The following is a 27,108-nucleotide window of genomic DNA, read 5'->3' on the forward strand; positions in this document are numbered from 1 at the left end:
CACAGCCAGAAATCAGGGTCCTGGTTATTGGGAAAGCATGGCTGTAATACTGCTAGCTAGGAGCGCAGGTGACTTAAATTCCAGTATTATAAAGTATTTTAGATACCTGATTAAGTGTTGCCATAAATGCAGGGAGTAAAGTGATGTTCTAAGAGTGCCTGGGTGAACAAATTGGAGAAATAAGGTTGTGAGTCATAACAGGAGTTCAGGATTCAAAACATTTCAAGAAAAGGAGTGCAAAGACATGCAAGTTAACCTCTCATGTCCTGATAATGATGTTGGAAATTATTTTGTGCATTGTGATATTGGACTTATGCCTGACGGGGAAGTATACTTGTACTTCTTTTGATGTATCTAGGGCAACTCTATTTAAACAGTGGTTTGGGTATCATATTTTTGATATCTAAATTGGATATTTTTTTTTTTCTAATAACCACAATTCTATGATCTTCAGGATAGGATCAGATTTTGCATTTCTTATCTTTCTACATTCAGGAGAGAATCTGAATTTCATCCCTTATAGAAATGCAGGTTTTATCTTTTAGAATGCATTTGTTTAACTGGAAATCAGCTCGGCTAGAAGGAGTTTACATTTTTATAGCCTTTTTTTAAGGAAGCAGAGGTTTTACTGGATAGAAAAAAAATAAGTTTACTAATTTCTTTGCTTCAGCTAGGCAGAAAGATCTCTTCGCACAGCATCCTCCATTGCCCTGTAACAAAGTGCAAGCTCAAATTTGTGTAAGAAAATATTATTCCACTATTCTTCAACCAGAAAAGTGGCTCTCAGCATCCAACCAAAGAAGATTCCTGTCCACCTTTTGGCATGCTGCTTCACAAGCAAGCTTGGGAAAAAAATCTGCTGAGTGAAGACTCCACGGGAAACTGTTCTGTTGAAATGAATGGAGTTTGGCAGTTGGCCTTAAAGGAGCAAGCAATTAACTCTCCTTTCAGTTAGTAGGATAGTAAACAATTTGTTTTAGAAGTCTTGTCTGCTCATGGTTCCCTGAAGGTCTCCCTTATGTCCACACTCACCTGCCACTCAGACCACGAATGCCACGTATGACCTGAATTGTTTCATGCATGCTACAGCCTCTGCAACCTGTAATGTATCTATTAAATAATGATAATAAAACTTGCCTACGGAGTTGTGCGTACTTCATGCAAGCTGAGGTGGCATCATAAGTAAAGCAGTTCTTCCACCTTGTGGTTAAATAGACTACTACTGGCAGCATTTGTACATCAAAAATCAGGGACTGCATATGTATATGGCTGTTAAACAGACCCTTGCACAAAGCTCTCCTATTACCACAGGATCCCTGTTGCAGACCAATGCTACGGATGTTAACTAGCCGTATTTTGTAAGGTGCACGTCCATATACGTGTGTGTGTATGCATATATATACATAAACACACACGAACAAATAGATTTGATTGCCCTCTAGTGATCTCAGCTCACAGACATTCTGAAACCTGGTGTAACAACAGATAGAGAGTGTCTCTTTTAGTTTGCTGGGTTAAAAAAATAAATAAAAAATAAAAAATAAAAAGCATATTCAATGTAACATGCAAGCTTTGTCACATTGATAACAAGTACTGACTTGGGAACAGAGGGCGAGCATGTCACAGATACAAAAAATTGGATCTCTTCAAATAGAGTTTGTGGCCAGTTTCTGTGAGCAATGTTGCTGGAACTAAAAGGAACTCTTTGGAGGCAGTGGAAAATTCATCTATGCTTCTTTCCTTATTTCTACTTTCCACACCTATTTTCTGCTTTTTACCTCTGGCTATTGAAGCAATCATGTAGTCTTTGTTGTTTGCATCAGGGTACAATTCAGCGTGATTGGGTCCAGCGTCCATAGTCAGTCAGCACAGAGTGCACACTGATTTCAAAAGCAGTAATTAAATGTCAATTTTGTACTAATGCAATAGAGATATATTGAGATATATAATTTTGCAATAAATGCTGAAGATTTGCACTGTGTGAAACAGTGGCACACACTGACTAACAAACTTCAAAGCCAGTAAGTGAATATTAATGTTTTTAATGGTCCTAAATCACACTATTTCCAAAGCAGGATTAGCTTGGTTATATAAGAGCGACTGATTTGGTTCAAAAAGGAATTGCAAAGCATGAAAAGAACAAACTGTTTAATATCTACGTCTGCTCCTCATATACTGCTGTTCTCTGAAGAGCTATTTATTAATTATATGCCATCCTCCTCCTCCTCGTTCCAGTTGTGCCAGCTGGCGCAATTCTAAACTGAGCCCTCTGTAGTAGTAGGTGCATTTCCAAAAGTGTAAAAATCAACCCTAGTGTACCAGATTTAAATTTTGTCACTCAGTCTGTGATTGGCTGCCAAAATAGTTACCAAGATAGACTGTCAAAGTCATATCAAGCTGAAATTTGACCCAGTGTCCCACATGGCATCACAGTAATCATTCTACAACAACTGCATCTTCAGTTTCTTTGGTTCTTCTGTTCTGCAGAATGACAGCTGATTATACAAAGAAGCTGACCTTATGTTCTCTCTATACATTTTTTGTTGTTATTTGGTTTTGCTTCAGTTGGCAAAAAAGGGGGCTTTTCAACGTAGAGTTCTAAGAAAACTACTTTCCATAAACTATTATACCCAGAATTGAACTGCAGTGGCCAATTTCAGCTGTAGGACTGTATCCTCATATCCCCACTGTGAAGTTGTTCAGATCCAGAATGGACAAAATACGGAGAGGTAAGCAAAAACTACTGAGTTTTCAGCTTCCACGTTCAAGTAGACAATTCTATATCTAATTACAAGGTTTATTTTCTTACAGTAGCAAACCAAATTACATTATTGACTAAAATTATTTTAAAAAATGACAGGAAATCCAGATGCCTGACTGATGGCCCATGCAAATAATCACATTAAAAAAAAAAAAAACCTACTATTTTAATGTTACAGATTAAAAAAAAAAAAAAAGGCATAAAGAAGAGGTGTGACTTTGTATCCTAAGAAGCCAATTTTTAAGTACAGACTTAACACCGTGGAGGGGAAATAGACTGAGACCCTAGAGTCTGACATTATCTATTTGTCAAAAGAGCAATTACAATAGAAGAAGTAGACTGACAAGCTTCCCCTCAGATTCTTTCAAAAATGCCCAAGCTTGATTCAGAGATAACACCATTGAGAAGACATCTTACACAGATGTGTAAGATAAGTGGAGTAAACATTTCTCCAAAAGTGCTCATCAGCATCTCTGTTGAGCATGGAGCCGAGACAACTACCCAGACACCTGACTTCTAAATGGCTAAAAGCAGATGAGCTGTTTAGATAAGGAAAAAGCCATGTTATCCTTTCTAATTTAACAGTGATCTGGCACGGTGATGCTATCAGCACCTCTCACAAGTTACCCTTATTTTAATAAATACCCTTATTTTAATAAATTTGGCAAAATTCTGGCATTTCACTGCTCGCTTCTACCATCAGTGCACTGGATCCCTCTTGCTGATTCCTTGCTTAGACTTCCACAAAATTACTGCTAATTCTTCCTTCTCTTCCAGCAGACTTTGGCGAATCAACTCAGTGCCCCTGTAGTAAGCCATAAAGATCTCATTAAATCAACTCTACATAGAATCATACAATCATTTAGGTTGGAAAAGACCTCTAAGCTGACAGAGTCCAGCCATTAACAGCAAAAACAATTGCTTTCTCATTAATTGGAAATTGGTGTGTTAAAACCAGCTTTTCACTTGTTGGCACTCCTGCGTGGCATAAAGGTGTGCTAATGTGCCAGGACTTCTTGGACACATTGTGTGGTGTTACACATTTTTGCCAGTGTTTTTATATTTTATTAGAGGCCCAGGTTGGCCTGGCTGTGTTAAATCCAACCTCATCCACCCAGCAACTGTGTGACACCACTGGCTGCCATTTTGTACGGGGGCGTGTGGGGAGTTTCTTAATGCAGGAAAAGGTCTAAAAAATTATTTTCTAAATATGTAAAAGTACAGAATGCATGAAAAGAGTTTATTCGTGTATTTATTTATCTCTTGGAATCTCTGAAACCAAAGCCAGGACTCCTGGCTGCTGAAACACGCTCTCTTCAACGCGACCTACGACCCCAACGCCTCGCCTCCTATGTGCCACTCTCACGCCTCATTAAGATGGCGGCCGGCAGACGCGAGACTACAACTCCCATCCAGCCGCGCGCCGGCCCTCCGCCACCCGATTGGTTGCGTTGGCTTGAAAGGACCCAATAAGCACCCGCGTTGGCTGGCGGGCGTGCTTCCCCCCGTGAGCGGTGCAGGCTGGGACTTGTAGTCTGCTCGCCGCAGGGTGTGCGGCGGCGCCGTGGGACGCGGCGCGTGGCAGGAAGCGGAAGGGGCAGGGGGCGGCCGGGCTCAGTCCTGACGTGTCCCTGCCGGGCCGCCGCCGCCGCCGCGCTCCTCGCTGCCGTCCGGGGCCGCCATGGGCAGTGAGTGCCGGGGGTGGGGGCTGAGGGGATGGGGGCTGAGGGATGAGGGGGTGGGGGCGGGGGCTCGGGGGATGAGGGCTGAGGGGGCGCAGCTCTGCCCCCGCCAGCCCCCGGGCCGCTGAGCCCGAGGCCAGGCCTCTTTGCCCCGCTCGGGGGGTGCCCTCCCTCTGGCTTGGCTGTTTTCCTCTCAGGGGGAAATCCCATGTTCATATTCCTCCGGAATGCCCCGTGCTGCCCAGCCCGGGCTGTGGCCGGCCCAGAGAGGCAGGGATGGGCTGTCAGGTGGGGGGCTGGTCCTAGTGCTGCGGCCAAGGAGCGGTGCTGTTGTCAGTACGCAGTCTGGAAGTAACCCCAGTGCATTAGTCTCTCCACCTCTCCGACGAAGAAAGGCTGAGAGATCTGGGGCTGTTCAGCCGATAGAAGGGAAGGCTCCAGGGGGACCTCGTTGTGGCCTTTCAGTACCTGAAGGGGGCTCATAAAAAAGATGGAGAGCGACCCTTTGCTCAATTGGATAATGACATGATGCGGGAGAATGGTTTTAAACTAAAAAAAGGGGAGGTTTAGATTACAGATAGGAGGAAATTCTTCGCTCAGGAGTGAGGCACTGGAACAGGTTGCTCAAGAGGTTGTGGATGCCCCATCCTTGGAGGTGTTCAAGACCAGGCTGGATGAGGCCCTGGGCAGTAGGAGGTATCCTGCGTATGGCGGGGGGTTGGAACTGGGTGATCTTTGAGGTCCCTTCCAACCCAGGCCATTCTATGAAAGTCTTTGCAGGTTTCCTACCATGAGGAGGAACATGTTAACCTCTTGAAAAGCGTCTTAGGCAATCTGAATATTATCTGAGGTGTAGGAGAGGCTCACAGCACGGTTAAGATTTAAAACCACAATCTGGTGTACGTTTTTCAGGCCAGTAATACTTTGAATTAAGAAATACTAAACTTGCCTTCCACAAAGAGTTAGAAGGTTATTGGTAGTTTCAGTTCTTCTGCATTGTCTTAAGCATTTCAATTCAGTCCAAAATGTATGTGCAGTCTTAGGTTTGCCTTGAGAAGCTTAGCATTAACTCTGTTCCAAATCAGATCTGATTGCTTGTAGGTGAATTTGTGACATTGCACATACTGTTCTTTTGTGGTTTTTTTTTCTAAGACTGAGGCAGACAGCTTTGACTCTTCTGATATAGGAATACGTCCTTTTAACTAGGAGGTCAGTGCATGAGAACTTCTGGAAAGTAACTTGAACTGTTGCACATGAACAGTATGTGGGAATTCTTCAGCTGTATGTCCCAAAAGTAAACCCTGACTTGTAACTATCTAGGGTATTGTATTTCTCAAATACCAGGGTAGTTGAGAAGCTAGTATGAAATGAAAGTTCAAGGCTATTGATAAACTTGTGTGAAACGGTAGCAGGTTTAACGTGCTGTCATGTCAGCCTACTCAACAAAAGGAGAAAACTTTTTTTTTCTCTTGTTTCCAATCCATATTGTACCTATACAGAGGCACAGTTAGTAAGGTATACATATAAAGAGATCATTTTAAAAAAAAAAAGCTTTGTCCTTAAGTGCAAGTTTTAACACGTAAAAAATCCAAATTCAATTTTATTTGAGCTTTTTCCCGTTCTTTTCTGTGTGTATTTATTTTGTCTTTTAACTAATTTCTTTACAGTAAAATTTCTGGAAGTAATCAAGCCCTTCTGTGTTATCCTCCCTGAAATCCAAAAGCCAGAACGGAAGGTAAGTTGGTAACATTTTATTTATAGGTTTATATTTGTGTAATATAAAATGTTTACAGCTTAGTTTGCCTTTTTTTTTTTTTCTTTACCTGTAGGAAGAATGGCAATTGTGTAGGCACCGTTATTCTTAGTGGAGTGCTTGTGCTTGTCATCCGGTACCATGGATGCTTTTGCACAGATTTGGTTTTGTCATAGCAGTGAGATGTTGAAAGCAGTGTGTATTGGAGTGTAAACTAAAGTCACCTAAAATAACAACCTGAAAATCTTTACTTCTTAAGTTCTAAGCTAAGATTATTTGATAGGATAAGTTTCTCTATATTGGTGTGTTACCCACCCCAGCCCCTCACTAGAAGCTCTTTCTTGTGAAAATGTAAGACTTGTTTCTCTGGAAGTACTAGAATTACCTTTCATTTGTATAAGCTTGTTTCTTTGGATTAAAACTTTAGTGAAGCTTTGGCTCTCTGTAGCATTAAAGGGATGAAGAATGAGTTATTTTGTTCAGAATGTCCTATACTTTGTCCCTTCACAAGAAAATCAAATGCACCTGAGTATATTGGTATGAAAGTTTACTGATCGACTAGATCTTGTTATATCAACAGCTTTATCATCTTTGGTTTTTTTCTTTTTTTTCCTTTAGATTCAATTTAAGGAAAAGGTACTATGGACAGCTATCACACTCTTCATCTTCTTAGTATGCTGTCAGGTATGCTTCTTTCCACTGTTTTTAAAAAAAGAGCCGAAATGTTTAATGGATGTTATGAAGTCTCTAATTTAATCCTGTTTTCTTCTGTTGGCTGGTTATTCAGATTCCTTTATTTGGCATCATGTCATCAGACTCAGCAGATCCCTTCTACTGGATGAGAGTGATTTTGGCTTCCAATAGAGGTACGGCCAGTCTTTCTGGAGGGCATTTTTGTAACGCAAACCAAAATGTTTTTGGACTTTTTCTTAATTTGTGGTCTGTTTTAATGAAGATGAAAAATGGAACAAAGAGGAAAAAGTTATTCTGTGTATTATTATACAAGATTATAAATCACTGTGGCATTGCACAAAGTTGTGCCTTTCCACAAAATGGGTTTATGGCTGGCTATATGCAATCTATTAAGTGCAAAAACTAAGGACCATTTTGTGGGGAGAAGGGATTAGCAGAGGGACAGTTCCTAATTACCTGCGTTGCTGCTGGTAATGTGTTCCATGTATCTTCCCAGCTTTGTGAATCATATTTCAAACTGTATTTGCTTGTGTTGTGGTTTTCTGGGTGACATCTTTGGGTCTGCCTCACAGAAGATTAAAATTCTTATCACTTCAGTTTATTGTAGAGGCCTTTTAATGTAGGTGTTAATTAAGCATCATAATGAAATGGGTGTATAAGTATGTAACTAGGAGCACTCCTGGAAAAAAAATCTTTTGTGTTTAAAGTTATAAATAATAAAGTGACGGATTGTCAAAGACTGAAAACAAATTCCTACCTTCTCCTATATACAGGAAAGCTGTTCCTGACAGCACAAGTCTTTTTGAGTGAATATAGATCTTAAGGTACTGAGAAGGACTGCATTACTTACCAATCTGACATTTAACCTGGTTCTGGTATCATTGAAACTGCTTATATTTATGGAGATTTGGAGTTCTATATTATCTCCATCATGATGCAAAGGGGTGGAAAGTCAAACTTTACAGGAAATATTGGGGTGCACCATCTCCAGGCATCTCTGAAGTTCATTGTGCTTCCTGTGTCTGGCAGGTACGTTGATGGAGCTGGGCATTTCACCTATTGTCACTTCTGGGCTCATCATGCAGCTCTTGGCAGGTGCCAAGATAATTGAAGTTGGTGACACTCCAAAGGACAGAGCTCTCTTCAATGGAGCACAGAAATGTAAGTAACAGCTGGTAGGCTAAGGCAGAATGTTTTAGAGTGTCTAACCCTAACAACAGGTACTGCAAACCTACCCTGTGGTGAGCGTTGGAGTCAGATGTATGGGCTGCTGTCATGCTGTGTGTTCACATTGTGCTACCGATTTCTTTATTTCAGCAGTCTCTTACTGGCTGCTGTTCGGCTCGCTAGCTGTTAGGCCTCAAATAAGTTTGTAAAGGAAATGTATCTGTGCAACTGACATTGGTACTGTAATCTCATCGGGTAAACTAAACAATATATGGACTGCGTGGACCTAAACTTTGAATCGTGTTGGTCAACATTAATAGATACCTAACTTTTTTAGGTTAAGATGCTAGCTGTAGTTGTTGTTACCTTGCAGTTTCAAGCGTGGCTCTTCTTTAGCAGTAAGAGATAGATGGCATTTAGATAAACACTCTAGCTATTTTGTGTGGCACCACATCTCCTACTGAGCTATGTACTGGAAAAAAGAATCATACATAGCTACAGTAATGTCTTAACGTTCTCAGAGTTCTCGATATCTAAAGCCACCTTCAGCAACCTGAAATACTTGCTTCTAAATGTATTTGCTTCTGAACTCTTTGCATATTTGTATTTTCAGATATATAGATTTCAGACAAGAAACTTAATTTGCCCTTGAATTTAAGTGTCCCGTGACTTATGTATTCTTTTCCAACTTCCACTACTAAGAATTGTTTTTATATTTCTCTAGTTGCCCAGGGACATAAATCTCCAGGACAAACGCATACTTTCTTTTTTGTGTTCTGCAGTGTTTGGAATGATCATTACCATCGGTCAGTCTATTGTCTATGTAATGACTGGAATGTATGGAGACCCGTCTGAGATGGGTGCTGGTATCTGCTTGCTTATCACAATTCAGGTAATTTCTAGTCCTCTTCCTCTAGTTCTTATTTTTTTAACAAACAAAAAGGGAATGTGAGTAATGCTGGTTTGTTGTTTTGTTTTACTGTAGCTTTTTGTTGCTGGATTGATAGTTCTGCTCTTGGATGAGCTCCTGCAGAAAGGATATGGTCTCGGTTCTGGCATTTCCCTCTTCATTGCTACCAATATCTGTGAGACTATTGTATGGAAGGCATTCAGCCCCACCACAGTGAACACAGGACGAGGTAATATGGCATAGTCTTTTCTTTATTTGCATTAGAGTTTAATTATTTTATTATATAAAACATAATAAACCAAGTTACCTGCCCCCTCTAGTCTTCTAAAAATAGTACAGTGAAAAAAAACTTTCTTTGAAACAAAAAAAAAAAACTTTTTTTGAAAGAACTTCATAAATGTCGATGCTTTTAGAGAGCTGTAAAGTTACCCCATTTGGTCTTTGGATAGCGATTAGTTTCCAGGCTGCTACCGGGGGATTTCCAAAAATTCTTGGAAAGAATACAACTGATGTGAAGAATGACAGTTGCAAAACTGTGTCCTCAAGGTGAAAAAGCTTGGGGAAATCCCCGTATGAATCCTGTATTTTGGAAGGATGCCTAATGGGACAAAGCACTGAAGTCTGGAGATAAACCAAGCATGCTTAACTTGACTTATTTCTTTTTCTTTCCAAGGCATGGAATTTGAGGGTGCCATCATTGCTCTGTTCCATCTTCTGGCTACTCGTACAGACAAAGTCAGAGCTCTCCGCGAGGCCTTTTACCGTCAGAATCTCCCCAACCTTATGAATCTGATCGCCACCATCTTTGTGTTTGCTATTGTAATTTACTTCCAGGTCAGTTGGAATAAAGAGGACCGTAAAACTATTTTTATGGAAAAAGATCTGTAATCTGTTGCTTCTTACAAGAAGTTATATTTTCACTTTCAGAAGATTCATTTTTATGCCTGCAGCATCTACATGTTTGTTTAATAGTAGCTTATTTTAATCAGTTTCTATGATTACTGTAGTCATTCAGAAGATTCAAGAGCTGCTGGGGAGGGTGGTAAATGTGTGTGTGTAATGTAGCCTAACAAAAGTGCTGTTGCTTTTTTGCTGGAAAATACTTTGAAGTCTTTAAGTCTGTGTATCACTTACTTGTTTGTTGCAGGGAGCTACTGGAGAACATCAGAAGTTTTGAGTAGTTTTATGTTTTTTTTTACTGGACACAATGTTCAGTCTTCTTGCAACTTTAGATCTCTTCTGACATCAAAGTGTTTCATATCTTGCATGAATTTAGACAATCCTGCAGGCTTTCAGGCCCCTTGTAAAAATGTTTTCACAGATAGTCCTGTGGATAGACTATGTGTACTTGCAAAAATTAATTGCATGTTGTTTTCTGTTGCTGTCAAAGCTTTGCACTTGCAATTCATCACCCGCGGAATAGGTTCATGTCATCAAGGTATAATGTGGGACTTTCCTTTGGAAACTTTTCAGGGCTTCAGAGTGGATCTTCCTATCAAATCTGCTCGTTACCGTGGCCAGTACAACACCTACCCTATCAAGTTGTTCTATACTTCCAACATTCCCATTATTCTTCAGTCTGCTCTGGTGTCAAACTTGTACGTCATCTCCCAGATGCTTTCTGCACGCTTCAGTGGCAACTTACTGGTTAGCCTGCTGGGCACTTGGTCTGTGAGTATTATTCCTTTTAATCTTGCATACAGCTCTGTAAGAGTGCTGTTAACGTGTAATTGAAGAGATGGTCTCTGTAAACACAAAGGCACATTTCTACAGGTGGTCATGTACACTGAAACTCCTAGATTAGTAATTTGTTTTAACTGGTGGAGTATGAGACTTGCTGTGATGAGTGTAGATGTTAAGTCCCCATTTAACTAGGGCGGGTATTTTTACTGTTCCTTATTGTTTTCTGTTTCCACATTAGAAACTGCTTATGATAGTAAAGCTTTATCTTTGTGTGCTGCTGTAAAGACAGTGATATACAGTGACATAAAGGTGATATATAACTCCAGTCTTAGCTTTATGGCTAAGAAATAGTGAGAAAATAGTTGACTGCTTGCTTCCTTCTTCTAGGACACGTCATCTGGCGGCCCTGCTCGTGCGTATCCTGTTGGTGGACTTTGTTATTATTTGTCACCTCCAGAGTCCTTTTCTTCAGTGTTAGAAGACCCCGTCCATGCAGTTGTTTATATTGTATTTATGTTGGGCTCCTGTGCTTTCTTCTCTAAAACATGGATCGAAGTCTCTGGCTCCTCTGCCAAAGATGTAAGTTTAAAATGACGAATGATGTAAGCTTACATGATGAAAACAGAGGGGCTGTTTTAATATAAATGCTGACTTTCTCCTGAAATAGCTGTTAGGCTGGTAATCACCTGAGTAATATTTGTCATTTATGTATATAGTGATTTTGATTCTGGATCACAAAGGGCTTTTTTTTAAGTGGGGAGGATAAAGGTAGAATGCAGGTATTTTTTGCCCTGTTTTCTTTGACTTTTTTTCAAAAGCAACAACAACAATAGACAAATAGTTGCTTTTATTGTCATTAGGAAACTTCTGACATTGCTACGTGAATCTGATCAGTGCGAGGGGAGGCCAGGTAACACACACAATGAAAACTCTTTAGTGCCAAATGACAGCTACGCTGTGTGCAAGGCAGCTGCCACTTATGGATATTTAAGTTTTACCTGCAAGTTCCTGTCTGGCATAAAAAGTTTTTCGTTCGTATTGGGGAAGGTTAACTACAAGCTGTTCTTTTTAACTAGAGAGACCTGATAACAGGCAATGTAGTGCAGTGTAGTAATGTACCTGTGACTAGCTTTTTAAATTTCCATTTGCTACAAGATATTCGATACCCAGCAACTATATCATTCTGAAATTGAAATTGGAAAACAAGATGGGAAATAGTTGTCATCGTGGTGTGCTTGTATTACGTGGTTTGGGGTAGGAAATCAAGTTTGACAGCCAGATAGAATGGTTTAATCTGTTCTTTAATAAATACGTGATAGTTGAATAGTTACTGTTAGCAGCACGAGCACTCTCTCAGCCTTGCATCCAGCTGCTTGTTATCAGAGGTGCAGGGAGGCACTCACAGCTAAGTATAGCTAGATTTTCTTTCAGTTTAAACCAACATGCAGCTTGTAACACTTCAGTATACTTTCTGGATACTGGAGAAAAGTTATAAACAAGGTCAAAAATGAAAATAGATAAATCACTACTTAAAAGTTCACAATATAGTGGAAAACTGGTAGCTTAATGATCAGAAAGTGTTTTCCCAGTACGTTTGACCGAGTGACAGGCAACTTCCTCTGCTAGAGTTCCAGTTCCCCTCAGTTGTTGGTAGATGTTTGCAGGGCTCTATTGTAATACCATACAATTGCAGAAATCCATTTAAAGATTAATGTGCCAAGAAGGGATTCTTTCTCAGTCACTTCATTTCTAATATGGTCCCACAAATAACTAGTTAGCTCAACTGATTGTGGGAAACTGAACTGTAAGAATGGACACTTCATGGGATGTTCTTACTGATGTCCACTAAACCCTAAGTAGGAGATGATAGGTAGCAAAACATGAACTGAATTACATGTAGGATAGCCTACCGATTTCTGCATTTTCCTATTTTCAACAGGACTTGAATTATCCAAAAAACTTTGCATAATTGACATCGTAGAGAAGTGCCTGTGACTGCAGTCTATCCAAAGCTAAAATACTGGATATTTTTAAATCACATGAACAATATACAGTAAAACAACAACAAAAACACTGTTTACTTGAAATGTCTTGCTTCTGTTTTCTCATAGTATTAGGTTCTGTGACCTTGGCAAATGGCACTAAAATAACTCGCTCTGTTCCTTGATTCAATACAGGTTGCCAAACAATTGAAAGAACAACAAATGGTAATGCGAGGCCACAGAGAAACTTCAATGGTACATGAACTAAACAGGTAAGCTACGCATTTCATTGGTTATTTATGCGGAGTGTTACAGGAAAGCACACTGCAAATTTTGCTTTGAGTTCCGTTTTCTGGACTCCAGAGCATGGCTATTCCTGAAGCTTTGTTGCATGCATGAGACACAGAATGCAGCCTCATTAATAGCTGGATTTGCACAACACAGCCTTGCAGTTAGAAACTATGCCTGAATAGTGACAGTTTGTCTATACTTTACTGCTTCAAACTGATGAATGGTATTTTTAATGTAATTGTTAATGTGTCTTAAGGGTACTGTTTTCAAAGTAATCGTTTCTCAAATTAATAGCTACTTAAATGCAGTAGGTGTAAAAGTAGGCAGCGGTTGATCCCTAGCTTTTCTGATTACAGGGTGGAACCTGTGCACCCTTCATGTTACACAAATGTTATTGCAACTTCATGTTTCAGTCATCTGCAAGTGACTTGAAGATCTAGTAGCCATAAATTTATGCTGAATTACATGGTAGATTGGAATACTTTCTTGTCTTAGCTTAGCATGTTTTTCCCTTCCAGTCAGGTTGAATTTTCCTGTTATGCTATTGCATGTGCCTTATCTTGGATTGGTGGACCTATAACAGTAAAGAATATCCTGCCATTGTTTTTTTTCCATTCATTTAATTTGTCTTTTTTTTAAGCACCTGATTTAGATTATCTATGCAGTCATTTCTCTGTGGGATTGGTTTTCTATGGGAAAAACTAGCCTCTGATTTAGATACCTCCCATAGGATTAGCAGTATATGGAAACTATTACATTTGAAATATCCTGAGCAAGCTCTAAGGGTACCTTTTCTATTCCCACCTTGTTTTACAGGTACATCCCTACAGCTGCTGCATTTGGTGGTCTCTGTATTGGCGCCCTCTCTGTGTTGGCAGACTTCCTTGGGGCAATTGGGTCTGGAACTGGAATCTTGCTCGCTGTCACTATCATTTATCAGTACTTTGAAATTTTTGTAAAGGAACAGAGTGAAGTTGGCAGTATGGGAGCTCTTCTTTTCTAAACCTAGCTTCTCATGGACCCAAGGAAAGAGGGGATAAACACTCTCAAAAGTGTTCAATCAGATGCAAAGAAGTAATGTAAAGTTGATAATGTCATTCTATAGGAACACATATTTTAATAATGTTTCCAAAGCGCATTCCCTTATGTTCAAACTTTTCTAGCATACTGTTTGCATTTTTATAGATTGCTGGGGGAAAATGTGCAAAAAATTTTTTTTTAAGAAAATTGTTTTTTAATTATGTGTTAAGAGAATCAGCTTTCTGAATTGGATTTAGTTCAGTGACTCTTGAATTTTTTCATCCCCTTTGAAAATTAGTATACCTGAAGCCTTTGCAGGTTTTAATAAATAATTGTGGGGAGGGTTGAATGTTTGGAAGGCATTTTTTTTCCCCCATTAAACATGTTTTTGTAGCTCCTTTGCAGTAGTGGTGAGAAATCTCTCCCCCTAATGCTTGAGTTCCATAATTATGGTTGTAAGCACAAACAGTGTTTAATATGTTCAGTTTTGTGGGGTCTTTTTTGTTCAAATATGGCAGATTTGGGAGGCAGTCATTTCTTTTCACTAAACATTATCTCTAATTCCAAATGTCTTGTCTCGTAATTACTGAGCTAGACCTTGACAGATGTTGAATACTGGCTTGAGATTGTTGTCAAGTTTTGGTAAGAGATAGGAATGTCATCTTTCCCATCACCCCTCCTCTATAAGCAGAAAACTCAGGTCAGTTGAGATTCTGCCAGAGTCTGTGCCTAGGAGTTGCACCTTCTGAAACTTGGTAATACCGGCAGCTTTGTAAAAACCTTTTAATTAGTTCTCCTTGCCATTAACTGTAGTCCTAGTTCTGATGCTAGCTGAAAGAAATGGATGTTACAGCTGATTAGATGCATATCTGCTTGTACCCTTTGCTAAAGGTAGTTTTCATTGATTTAAAAAAAAAAAAAATCTGGTCTCGTAGCAATCAGGACATTATCTGACTACTCATATCTAGTGAATTTTGAGTCTCACTCATATCATACAAGGAGTGTGAAAGAATGTTCATACCTGTCTCCTTTTTCTATAGTCATGTAGGAGGCTTTTCCATCTTATAATCTCATTGCCTTGAACGGTGCATAAAAAGAATACTTTTTCAGAAGGTATTGGGACTCCTTTTCCAGCATCATGCCTTCAAAATGGAGAACTTGCTATAAAAGGCTTCAATGGACCAGAATAATCCTTAAGTTATCCATTTTTTTAGATTGTTAATACTAATTAGGTGGCTAGGACCAAATGGAAATATTCATGTATGAGTGTTGTAAATATAATTTTTCTCCATCAGTATTGGACAACACAGAAACCAGAATAAGTTACAATGTTGGAATGTTTCTCAACACTGCATCAACATGCCTTCTGTGCGTTTTTGCATGTTGTGCTGACTGACAGTATATGAATTACTTTTTCTGCTCAGAGTGATGGGACTCGGCTATGTACCCAAGGGGCACAGATGACATCCAGAAACACTTGTTAATGCACTGAGCTCAGATACCAAATGCATGAGAATTCTGCAAATCCAGAATGAGATTCACTTTTATGGATAGGTGTAAGTCCTGGGGAAAAGATCACAATTGGAAAAGGAACAGAAGTATTGAGATAAAAATATCTGTGAAATGCTTACTACCAGCTGTTCATTATTAATTCACACTACGTTCTGTAATTCTCCTGTATTTTATAAAATACTGGCATGCCACAGCACAATTTTGATGTGAAGTCAGGGACAGTTCAAAAGTGACTTTAAAGGGAGAGGGAAGGAGTATGGTGTGGTTCTTTTTCTTTTTTTTTGTTGTTTTTTTCAGGAAGCCCAATGTGATTTTTTTATTTGTAATAAAAAGGACTCCACTTCTGGGTATGCAGTTCTGGCTGGGCTGGAGCTGTACTTACATTTTTGGTCATATCATCTGTTCGAACTGGTTGCAGTTTAGACCATCAGCTCGAGTGTCTAAGCAGCACTTGTTCTGTGCATCTGTATTTTTTGTTGTCTTGTGCTGGAGTCTTTGTCTATTATCAAGCAGCTATGTCCTCAAAGCAGGACCTGCTGATCATACAGTGGATGTTCACAAAAAGAAATAATGCCTAAACAATCTGCTTTATACTGAAATAAAGTACATCTTTGGAGCTAATGCTTGGCTTTTAGTGTTTTGAATACCGTTACAATTCTAGTAATTGTTGAATGCTGTTACCTGCCCAAAATACTGTGAAAGAGATCCCTCTCAAAACAGCTGTTTAGAGCGTCAGTGTAAAATAAAGTTTGTACTTGCTCCAAGACCTTCTCTTAACAATAGCTTGTCAGAATAACAAGGCCTTAGCCATTCCTCTGGGCTTTCCTGTTCCAGAAGAGACATTTCAAAAAGTGCTTCACAAGTAAATAGCAGGAGAGCAAAAAATGGTACGTCAGTTTAACAAACTTTTTTCGTATCACATATAGTACCAGTCTCTTTTTTGTATGACATTAATACTAGGGCATTAATTGCAACAAAACTCGAGGGCTGCTGATAGCCCAATATTGTTTTGCCCCGAGTTTTTGAACTGAAGTTGGAGTTAGTATTAAAAAACAATCGAAGAAACACAACAACTTCCTGAAGTAGATACCTAAGCTAATTTAAATACCATTTGCCAGAAATGCAGCCAAGATTTTGGTCACTTTTGAAGTCATTTTAAACAGTACATGGATTTCTCCCTTTTTTTCTATGAAATTTGCATTAATAACCTGCAGGAATATTACGTAATCACATCTATGATCACAGAAGTAAGTGAAGTTAGTGCAGAGGTGACGAGTTATCCACAAGAGACCTGTTTGAAATACTAACACTAAGGCAAAGTTTGAGATCCTCTTTCTGCTGGTAGGGTTTTAAGTGAAATTCTTTGTGTAGCTTTTTGTTCTTCACAGCAGATTTCATGTGAAAGCTCATAAAGCTTGTGCTGCTAGGTAAGTGATGGGTGCTTGATTTGTCACCCGTTATTCAGGAAGCTTTAAATACACTCTAGATTATTTAGCAGTTCACCTGTTCCTAAGGCCTATGTCCACGTAGTTTTGAGGCAGGAAAAGGTCCTGTTGTTTACCAAGCTCAACTATTTTGTTTGTTGTTGGATTTTTTTTTTTAAATCCTTTTGGCTGCAACTGTAAAGGTTGTTGCTTTACTTTATGAAAGGTTTCATGACTGCATTCCCTAGACTTCTTCCAAGGAGAGCCCTGTCCATACACTGTATACCTGTGATCATGTGTGAAATAGATTTAGCAAGAAGCTTTCAGTAAAGGAGGAAGCAGAGTGGCTTAGTAGCTGTTTTTCCTAATTGTTCTTCATTAGCAGCAAAGAATATCAAGCCTTAGGCTGCCTTGATTTTTTTTATTCTGAGTTTGGGGAGTTTCACACAAGTTTCTGTAAAGCTGCTACTTGCTTACTGACACTGTGTGACATCAGTGCTGCATCCTCACTGCCCCCAGTGCTAAAACTCACATATCCTTGTGTGCTGGCAGAGCTGCTGCGTCTTTCCCGCAGCTCGTGCGCATCTTTCCAAATGCGTGCTGGCTGCTGGGTGTTCTCCCCAACAAAGAAGGGGCTTTCAGAAGAAGTGGACGGGGAAGGAGACCAATGACATTTCTGAAACTTCTGTTCGGTATGTGGCTCGGGTAGCCTGCTGTCTCGGTTTCTCTCTCGCTGCTCCTTCTGCCAGCTTTCTGACATGAAACTCCAGCCTTCGCCTGCTTCCTGCCTGGAAAGGTCACGGTTTGAACCGCGGCCAGCAGCGAGCAGTGGTGCTGGCACCCTCCCAGCTGCACAGGGAGATGTGCAGGTGTTCAAACAATGCCTGCTTGTTAGGGGGGCTCGGGCCTGTGAAACCCAGGCCCTTCCAGCTTCATCAAGCCTCCCTGAAGGACGGGTGCTGGCACGATGAAGGAGAGCGTTTGCCCGCCTGGTGGCAATGTTACACTGCAATTCAAGGCACCGGGTTCTGCAATTTGGAAGAGAGCAGTAAAATAAGCATTAAATCTGTACTGAATGTGTGTTCTCTCTCTCTCTTTTTTTTTTTTTCTTTTTTCTTCACTTTGCTGCTACACTGATGGGTGTCATACAATGTAAAAAGTTTGGAAACAGAGTTTACCAATGTTTCTTTGTAGGTCCTAGAGTCAGGGCCAAGCTTGAGGTGGTTTTAATCTGAGATGCTAAAAACGATCTCTTCCTTTTACAGTGTTTATAAATACTTAGAACATTGTCTAATATTTTTCAAGCCTTCTAAGTGTCAAAGAGGCAGTGTGTTACAGCTACTTAGTCTGCTCAATATTGCTATACAATTTAAGCCTAGATTGAGACAGTCAATGGGATTGGAAAGAAGGCAAGAAAAGAAGCATTTAAAAACAAAATCAATATTCTAAGCTGGGGACCTAATTAGTCAGCTAGACTTTAAGCTGCTGTTTTGTAGCATACGACTGCATGGATCTGCTAAAATTGAAACTCTTCAGTGGGCCAGGTTCTAACAATCCTCTGGCTATTGCTAATGTGATGCTGGCCAAGCTGGCAGTGCTTGGCAGAAAGGAAATACCCTGACAATTGGCACCTCCTTTGGCAGTTGTATGAGAGGGGCTGGAGGCTGAATGAGCACAGACATGATATACTTTGTCATTGCAGAGCGGGCTGTCAGAGGTGGGATGCCTACTCAGATATTTCTTGTTGGAGAACAAGAAGACTGGGCCAGACAATCTTGCAGCAATATGAATACCTGAGAGCTTAAAATAGGAGCAAATAAAACAGAAGAACAGTTAGGATATAAATTTTTTAAAAGCTATGTTTCAGATCTTTTTGCATTGCCTTAGAGAAAATCAGGATACGCGGCACATGTATCAGCCCAGATTGCCCTTCTCATAGATTAAGGCTGAGGTGGATGGTTCCAAAAACAGTGTGAGCACTGCTGCAGGAGTATTAACCACCTGAGATGGCTCTTACCCACTTCAGTCCTCAGCATGCCTTTAGCCAGTTGATGTTCTTTCAGCTTTGGTGTGCCTCTTCTGTATACCTGTGGTGTGAAGGTGTATAAAAAAAAGGCAGCTCCAGGCATTCAGGAGCAGAAAACTTAGTGAGAAGAATATTTTGCGTGATTAACATCATGATGTAAGTGGGAATTGTGTTTTTGTTTAAATTGCTGTTTTTTTTTTTTTTGCCAGCAGAAGAACAAGGAATCGCAGCTGCTGCATTCCAAAGGGCCGCAGAACCGTTCCTAATGCAGCTAGTGCAAAGGCTCACCCTGGCCACAGGTGTAGTCATTTATATGATGGTTTGGGACTGCAGAGCTCAGCTGTGGAGAGCAGGTGGTGGGAGTGGGGTGAGAAGTGATAGCAATGTGAAGGAGCTGTGGGGAAAAGTAATGCTTAAGGCAGTGAGGAGAGGAAATGCGAAGCTGATCTGTGTTGGTACAGTGTGGCCATGCCTAAGATGAGAACCTCTAAGAATGTTCCTGAGCTCCAGGATTTTGCTGACAACAAATGGTGAGTGTATTATGGTGGCAGTATTTAAGGTCACAAAGGGGCGTCTGCCTACTGGATTTCCTCAGAAAGACAAAGCCATGAATACCTGTGTGCTGTAGAAATTGATGTTTTGTTTATTGTTGGTATCCCAGACTGGCCTGGTGTTCCCTTTCCCACGTACAAAGTCATCTTTGCTTTCTGTGGCTGTAGAACTTGTGAGGTATGGATATTTGTTTGTTGAAGATATTCAGAAAAGGAACTTAATTCTCTAAGGCTTCTTGAGGATGGAGTTTGAACTGGCAACTTTTTCCTTCTTAAAAAAAAAAAAAGGAATACAAATTTATCTTACAATTTAACCAGGCCCCTCTTGCTTTGCATAACCCTTGGCCAGAAGAGAGATTTAGAAAGGGAACATTTTAACTTTCTTAGGTAGGTAGAAAAGATCTGTTTTATTAGCTCAGTTTCTCCTATTGAGTAGTATGGGCTGGGGGAAGCAAGCCAATGTTTGGGTGAAGTCTTATTTAATGATGATACCCTAGCCTAACACAACTTTCTGCAAGTGATGCATTGCTGCTATTTTTATTTAGCTTTGAATGCTTGTATCTGTCCTTCTGTAGTGGATAGCTGGAAGTTTGCATGATCCTTTAAACTGTAATGGCGAAGGGTATCTCATTCCAGTTGTATGGCAAATATACCAAAGGGTTTCTGGTTTTATGAAGTGGATTCTCAGCTGTTATTTGCATTGAGTTGCTCGTTTTGCATGGGAGCACCCATTTTGGTGGATGGTGATTATAATTACAGCATGAGAGATATTTTGGCTCTGAAGATGTCAGTCTGAATTTAAAAAAAAAATAAATGAAAAAAATTGGGTGGAAAATAAAGCGGTGGTGCAGAGAATGAAGACCGGGACCTGTCTCTGGTCAGCCAGCTGGTCTCTGCGAGAGTCCTGCCTCAGATGCGTGTCTGTGCCGTGCCGTTCCTGTACTTGGCTTCCCTTTTCCACTGATGTTGTCTCTTCTTGAAGCATGTGGAAGAAATGCCAACTCTGTAGAAACGGAAACACAGATCCAAACTGCACACGTGTATGCATATAAAATAGGTGTCTTTTAACCATAACCATGAGCTTCTAATTAATGAAGTAGAAGTAGTGCACTTCATTGTGTCCTTAAGCCTAAAATCAGTGTGTCAGCAGTGAGCTCAAGCCTGTATTAAGAAGAGGGTCAGAGAGTTGAGCGGTCCGTGTGCCAGCGTGGTCATGCTTTTCTTTGTTCCCGTGGAATTGCTGAGAGATCACAGCCTCGATGCTATTTCATCTTTGTAGAATATCTGTACTTCTCCAGAGAGCGTTTCCGTTATGCATAGTTCATTAAGCAATGGTCAGAGCTTTGAGTGCCTGCAATTCATCAAGTTTAACACTTTACGTTTACTATAAGAGAAGGCAAGACTGTTTCTCTGTGTTCTCAGTTCTTAAAAGTACTTGCTATAAAGTCAGCTCAAATCTGTGTCATCTGACTAAGCAGAGGTGACAGATTGATGCTGGTGGGGTTCTCAAAGGTGTCATCAAAGAAATAATGAAATTGCCTGTTTTTTGACTCAATAAACGCAAAGGCTGTCACGTTGCTGCAGCCCAGGGAGCTTTGTACGAGTATAATGAAGTAAAAATGTCCTGTAGAAACAAGCAGGAGTTACGATCATTTAGCCTGGGCTTCAGCCTTTAAATTGAAAAAGCCAGGTAAAAGCCTCTGTCCTGCTTCAGGCTCTTTGTGTGACCACAGATGGATCTGTAGTGGGAGATGCTTGTGTGAAAGGAATTTGGTTTTGCATCTCTACACTAACAGGAAGATGCTGTTGCGAGGGGATTGGCACAGGGGAACTGGCAAGGGTGCGCTCTGTCTCTGTTACCCTGTGGCTGGCTGTCAGTTAACCTCCCTCTGGCTGCCTGTTAGACTTTATTTTTCTCATGGTGGAATGTGGGGATTTGTTTATGTTAATGCTCTGAAGCATTTGCGTGGGGAGAAATCTTTACAGAAGAGCGATGCAGTGTACGATGAATCAGTCCTATGGATTTTGCCCTTCCTTTTGCTGAGTGTTATTAATAACACCCCTAAAGCTGTCTGCTGCCTTGAGTGCTGGGTGGCTTTCTGCTGGCACATGGGTTTCCTGGGAAATGTTTCGCAAATACAGCGGGAAGACCCAACTGGATCCAAACTGCCTGTGCTGAGCACAGCCCCGGTGTGCTTATGGGAGGCTAAACTACAGCACGCAGCCTGCACCCTGCTTTCAAAACGCAACCTGCAGGCCTTTGAGAGTCGAGCATGAGGCTGCAAAAGGCTGGGGGCCTGCACAGAGCTGTCTCTTCGTGCTCTCCATCCACCAGTATGCAGTCGCAGGCAGGCACCCCAGGTCGGTAACGCCAGGCTCCAGGAGGATGCTGCCTCGTGCCTTTGCCCTGCAGCTCTGATAGGGCAGCTTTGCCTTTCTCTTGTAAAATCCTCTGGCAGGAGACTGGTGTGGTTCTTGCCAAATGCCTCTGTGAGTGGGAGGAGGGCCCAAGGGATTTGGGGAGTAGGATGGGGTGGTTCTGCTCTGCTTGTAGGTGAGGCAGGGTGTCCAGTATCCCTAAAAACTAGTAATATGTCTGAATACTGCTGGAAAGACCTTGCTTTCTGGATTAGACAAAGTAAATTTCATCCTCTGAAAAATCTATCCAGAAGGACAGGGCCCTTTAGGAATATACAGTTATCGGTCTCTCTAATCTTAGGTGCCTATCACCTGTATCCAAGTTAGTGCAATATAGATGTCCAGGCGGGCCGGAGCCGTTCAATAACTCTGCTGCTATGGTTCTTTACATTAATACTGAGCTTGAGCACATCACTCCTGCGGTCAGTGGTCGGAAACCCACGCGGAGCTCTCGGACTTGGCGAGCATTGGGGATGATAAAAGAAGAGAGAAGCTGAAGCAGGGCTCGGCGTTGCTGCTTGGGATGCACAGAAGGTGTCTCTGGTGCCGGGGGATCGTCCTGGGCCTCTGTGCAGTTAAATTCGTAGGTCTCAATGTCCAACTAAAAATATTCTGGGTTGTCCTATTGTTTGTGATAAAGGGTTGGGCAGAAGTCCATTGATCAGGCAGTGCTTGCTGTCTGTCTCTGTCTGCCCCTCGAGGCAGCCGGCTTGTGGCTGCAGCGACAGGGCAAAGCCGCTTCATACACCGCACTGGCGCTTGGTGGGAGGGAAAAAGGTGTGATAGCAGCGAGTGCGGGCCCTTTTTCAATTCTTGCCGCATGAATATGCGAATTGCTGTGTGGACGTGGAGAGGTGTGTGACGGACTCGGCTGCCTCCCTCTGCTCACGGAGCGGCCCGGCAGGCTTGACAGCACATGGTGTTCAAGCCCAGCATGGGACGTGGTCACAAGGAAGGTGTTGAATTTAAAAATAAATATAATAATAATAAGGGGAAAAAAGAAAAATAAGCCAGTGAAGAGTGAAGGGAATCTCGTTTTTAGAAGAAAGCTCCTGAGTTTCTCAGGAAAAGTGAAATATCTTCCAGAGCTGTTGCTTGAGCTAAACTGTCTTGGTTTTCTAATGATAAGAAACAGTGCTAGGTATAATTACAGAGCATAAGGAGAATTGTTATATTTATGAAATAATATTTCTTTTACTGTATCATTTTAAAAATATGGACTACATTAGAAGTGAAATTGCATTTCATGCGAAGAATCTTGTGCTACAGGAGAAAAGAAATACATTTATCCAGGAGGGAGTAAGATACTGAAAATAAGAAACATAAATATTGCTAACATGTATACAGAGAAGGTTATATCTTATGGCTCCGAAATAGAATTTAAATATAGACCTAATAGTGCAGATACACACAACTTTGCTTTAGGAGAACTAGCTGTGAAGAAAAAAAGGCAGTGAGATTTCGATATAGACTTATTGTAATGTTGTTAGCAGTGCAGTATTAAAGACTAAGTAAAATTGGCTGGCAATAAGCAGGAATTATAGCTGCCTAGTGTTTTAATGTAAATAATGCAGATTGGAATGTTTTAGGGAAAGCTTTTCTCAAATAATGGAATACAGAAGTAATGTGACTGCTTCAAAATTTAACGTGTAAAAGCATTTTAGTGCTTTCCTGAGTACTATGTTTTAGTTTGACTTTCCCAGCTTCTGGCACCGCCGTTCTCACTGCTGTGGGGTCTCCTGGCCGGGAGGAGCTGCGGCTGTGTTGGGTATGGGGAGCTCTGGGAAGAAGGGTGCGAGCGGTGCCCCAGGGCAGGGGCCGTGCCATGGGGATGGTCACAGGCAGGATGGGAGCAGGAGCCCAAGCCCGTGCCTCCCTGCGATCTCTGCAGGCTTTGGGCACGTCTGCCGCGCATATGCGAGACTCATCAGCCAGCCCGTTGCGTGTGGAAGTCATTAACTTCGCCCAGATGGAAAAGCTGCCTCGTGCTCCCGCTCCAAAGGGAGCCTCCGATGGCTTCCTCCTCATGACGAGCGCACGCGGCGGTGGCCCTACCTGCTGGCCTTCTGCCGCTTCCTCCCACGTCCGCTCGGCCCTGCCCCGCTGCTCCCCTCTGTCAGCTCCCATTTGCCATCCCTCACATCTGCGGGGGCCGGGCGCCGGCCCCGTCTGACGGCTCTCACCGTCCGGACGATCAAGGGGAGCTCCAACAATGGGGACGTTGTGGTGCCGAGGGCCCTCTGGCCCTCCTCCCCATAGCGGGGGTCCCGTCCCCGCTGCCTGGTGGTCTTGGGCCGGGCGATGAGGGTCCGGTGCCGTGGCTGAGGTGTAGGGGAGCCTGTGGTGGGCTGGGTTATGACGGCTCTTGGTTAGTGAGGTAAAGGAGGGAAATGCAGCTGCTTGAGGATACGACGGGATAAAAGGGGTGCAGGGTTTGAGGTCCCGTGTCCGTGCTGGTTCAGAAAGCGTGTGGCTGCGGAGGTGTCTCTAATACAAACTGAATGCATGATTTAATTCACAACGTGAAGCAAAACCTCTGTCTGGGGTTTTGATGGATTTGCTTCTGTACTCGGAACACTTTTTTCTTTTCTTTTTCTTCTTTTGCTGGCATCAGCTTCCTAGAAGAGCATTGCCGGGCAGCCTGCTGTGCCCTCTGGGAGTTGCTTGTCTGTCTGGTGCCTTTTCACCTTTCTTCTCTTCCTCTTCATCTCTCTCTGCCTCCTCTGTTCTCTCATAATACACAGCCTTCTGCTAAATGCCATGTCTCTCTTCTGGTTCTCCTCTTGCTTTCTTTGGGATTGCTTCCAGTATACACAGGGATTATTCTCCCTCTCTGGTTGTGCTTTCTGCTGCCTTTTGTTAGACTATTTCTGCCTTTCACTTCCCTGTTCTCTAGATTTTCCTTCCTTAAATCTTTTTTCTTTTTTCTTTTCTTTCTTTGGTGTGGATTTTCTCTTCTATTCCCTTCTTCCTCCTCTACATGAGATGTCTCTCCTTTATTCATTTAAATAGCATCAGCCTTGCCTTTGTGTAAGGTAAGGCTTGGGCTGCTGTTGCCCTCTGAGATGCTGGGTGCTTGGGCTGCAGGTAGGAATCAAGGGATTTGGGTAATACCCAAAGCAGTCTGTGTGGGTGGTATCTCAGCAGGCAGCTGGAGGTCCTGCCCAGCATGATGGGCAAATAGTGCAATGTCTGGCTTTGAGAGCTGGGCTGCTGACCTTGTATGCCCCAAAAGGCCAAATACAATACGTTGGGTTTCATGCCGTCCCTCCGAATGGACAGAATGAGTTATACGTGAGGTCACTGCAAACTAAGTCTGCTCTTCCAGCTCTCTCCTTGCACTGGTAGAGGTGGGATGGTATCTGCTGACAACCAATCTGCTGAACTGCCCTTCCAGTTCAGAAGAAGCAATGTTAAACTCTGATCACGCAGGTGTGGTGAAAGCAGAGGTGTGGTTTATTTTGCTGGGCAGTCTGGGGTATTTGTTTTTTTCCGTGACCCAGGCAGAGCTCAGCACGCAAGAAGTGCTGGCGTTCATCCGCCTGGAAGGAAAACTTGCTGCAGGTGCAGAGGTGCTGTAGCGACTTGACTGAGGGCAGTCTTCCTTCTCGTAAGAAGTGGGAAGTGCTCTGGTGTAGCAGTAAGTGTATTGCGTTGCAAGAGGTGTCATGGCTCTGCTGGATCCCAAATCGGGGCTCGCAGCCCCGCACATCGTGGTGCTGCTCGCTGCAGAGCGAGCCTCCTGAGGGAACACCGTTCTTGACCATTCAAGCCCTGCACTGGTGGTTCAGGAAGATCTCCACTTTCTGTTCCAGGCTATATTTTTTTCCGGCCTGTGGGGCATTGCTGTGCTCCACAGACAGCTGTGTGTCCCCCCAGAGGTGGCAGTGTCCCGGTGACAGCCGGAGCAGAACAGCTGAAGCACTACGAGGCTGGGCCGCTGTAAAATACTCTTTATCAAAAACAAGCGCTGTGAAGAGTGCTGTAATTCTTCTGACCCCCTCCCTTTTTGTTTTTCCTTTCCCCCTGCAGGAATATATCCGCTATTTAATTAATTTTTTTTAATATCTCTCTCTCCAGACTTTTTATTCCAGCCCCACTGCCTGCGATCCCCGCGGGGCGAGGGGGGGCTGAGTGACAGGCTAATAACCTGCTCCGGCTCGCGCTCCGAGCCCAGTGGCAGGTGTCCCGGCGCCCCTATTGAATGCCACCATCCAAAAAAAAAATTATCAACAATCTTCCTTCAACAATGATTTATTATTGCCATAATTTGCCTTGGTACAATGAGCCACGGAGCGTATTTCTGCACCCGGCTGACAGGGGTTTGATGGCTCCAGGTTCCTATTTTATTTAGTCTTGAGCCTAATATGATTTGGATACCCTCGCCCCCTCCCTCCCGTCCCTCTCCTCCCTCCCCACCCAACCTTTTCTCATTTTGTTTTGTTTTCTCCGAGTGTGTGTTTCGCATAACCCTGGGCCGGCTGACAGCGCTTGTAAAAACCAGAAGTCGATCTCGCGGTGGCTTTTCACCATTAATCAAGCTGCCTGGAATTGGAAAGTAACACTGACAGGCTTTTATCTTGGCGAGAAGGAGGATGGCAGATGTATTTTATGGTGGATGAGCCTTCACGGCTTCTATTAGACGGGGACTTCAGCGGTACAAGGTGGTGCTTTGGGGGAGGAGGAGAGGCTGGGGGAAGGAGGGGAGCGAGGGGGAGGAGAAGGCGAGGAGCAGCCTATAGATAAATAGATCCGTCAGTCAGGCGATGTGGGGGTCTCCAGGCGGCCAGCCATTGTAGGTGACAGAAAAGGCAATCAAAGACAAAACAAATCAAAAGGTACATCTTATCAGCAGCAGGCCAGCTGGACTTCCACCGCACTCGGAGGCCCCGCGGAGGGCAGGAGAAATTAATCGTGCTGTCGAGGCCAGAGAAATTGTCGCCGCGGAAGGTCCAAGTTCAGGCGAGCGGAGGTGGCCGGCGTGAAAGGGAGAGGGAGAGCGGGGGGAGAGGAGCGAGGACGCGAGTGCCGCCGTCCCGCCGCGCTCCCCCGGCCGCCGCCGCGGCTCCTGACAAGCGCATTCATCGTGCGATGATAGCTCGGCACCTATGATTGGTACCTTTAATAATATAGCCCTCGCTCAGCTGTCACCCTGAAAGAACAATTTTTTTTTTTCCCTCCCGCTCTCCCCGATGCAAAGATACATCCGTAATGAGAAGGGTGACGGAAAGTGGG

At 42.5% G+C, this 27,108-nt stretch overlaps 2 protein-coding genes across 2 annotated transcripts in view; both read left to right on the plus strand.

The window, feature by feature from the left end:
• Window positions 1-4,288: 4,288 nt before the first annotated feature.
• SEC61A1 (SEC61 translocon subunit alpha 1) lies at window positions 4,289-16,075 on the plus strand. The gene is made up of 12 exons (XM_080606106.1): window positions 4,289-4,449; window positions 6,111-6,178; window positions 6,815-6,880; window positions 6,984-7,062; window positions 7,919-8,050; window positions 8,839-8,948; window positions 9,042-9,195; window positions 9,640-9,800; window positions 10,440-10,637; window positions 11,037-11,228; window positions 12,827-12,903; window positions 13,739-16,075. Exons 1-12 carry the CDS (start codon window positions 4,443-4,445, stop codon window positions 13,923-13,925), a joined length of 1,431 nt encoding a protein of 476 aa, XP_080462232.1. The 5' UTR covers window positions 4,289-4,442; the 3' UTR covers window positions 13,926-16,075.
• A 3,307-nt stretch (window positions 16,076-19,382) lies between these two features.
• Window positions 19,383-27,108, plus strand: part of EEFSEC (eukaryotic elongation factor, selenocysteine-tRNA specific) — a 163,969-nt gene continuing 156,243 nt past the window's right edge. Inside the window, exon 1 of the mRNA XM_080606091.1 lies at window positions 19,383-19,434. Coding sequence (XP_080462217.1) covers window positions 19,398-19,434 — 37 coding nt within the window. The 5' untranslated portion in view covers window positions 19,383-19,397. The remainder of the gene's footprint in view (window positions 19,435-27,108) is intronic.

Source organism: Anser brachyrhynchus (genome assembly GCF_964034855.1).
Source record: "Anser brachyrhynchus genome assembly, chromosome: 10".
Lineage (NCBI taxonomy): Eukaryota > Metazoa > Chordata > Aves > Anseriformes > Anatidae > Anser > Anser brachyrhynchus.

Excerpts from the sequence above, each read along its gene's own strand:
- SEC61A1 (XM_080606106.1), top strand. Across the intron at positions 9,801-10,439 it reads CTATTGTAATTTACTTCCAG|GGCTTCAGAGTGGATCTTCC; the intron begins GTCAGTTGGAAT and ends GAAACTTTTCAG. Across the intron at positions 10,638-11,036 it reads GCCTGCTGGGCACTTGGTCT|GACACGTCATCTGGCGGCCC; the intron begins GTGAGTATTATT and ends TCCTTCTTCTAG.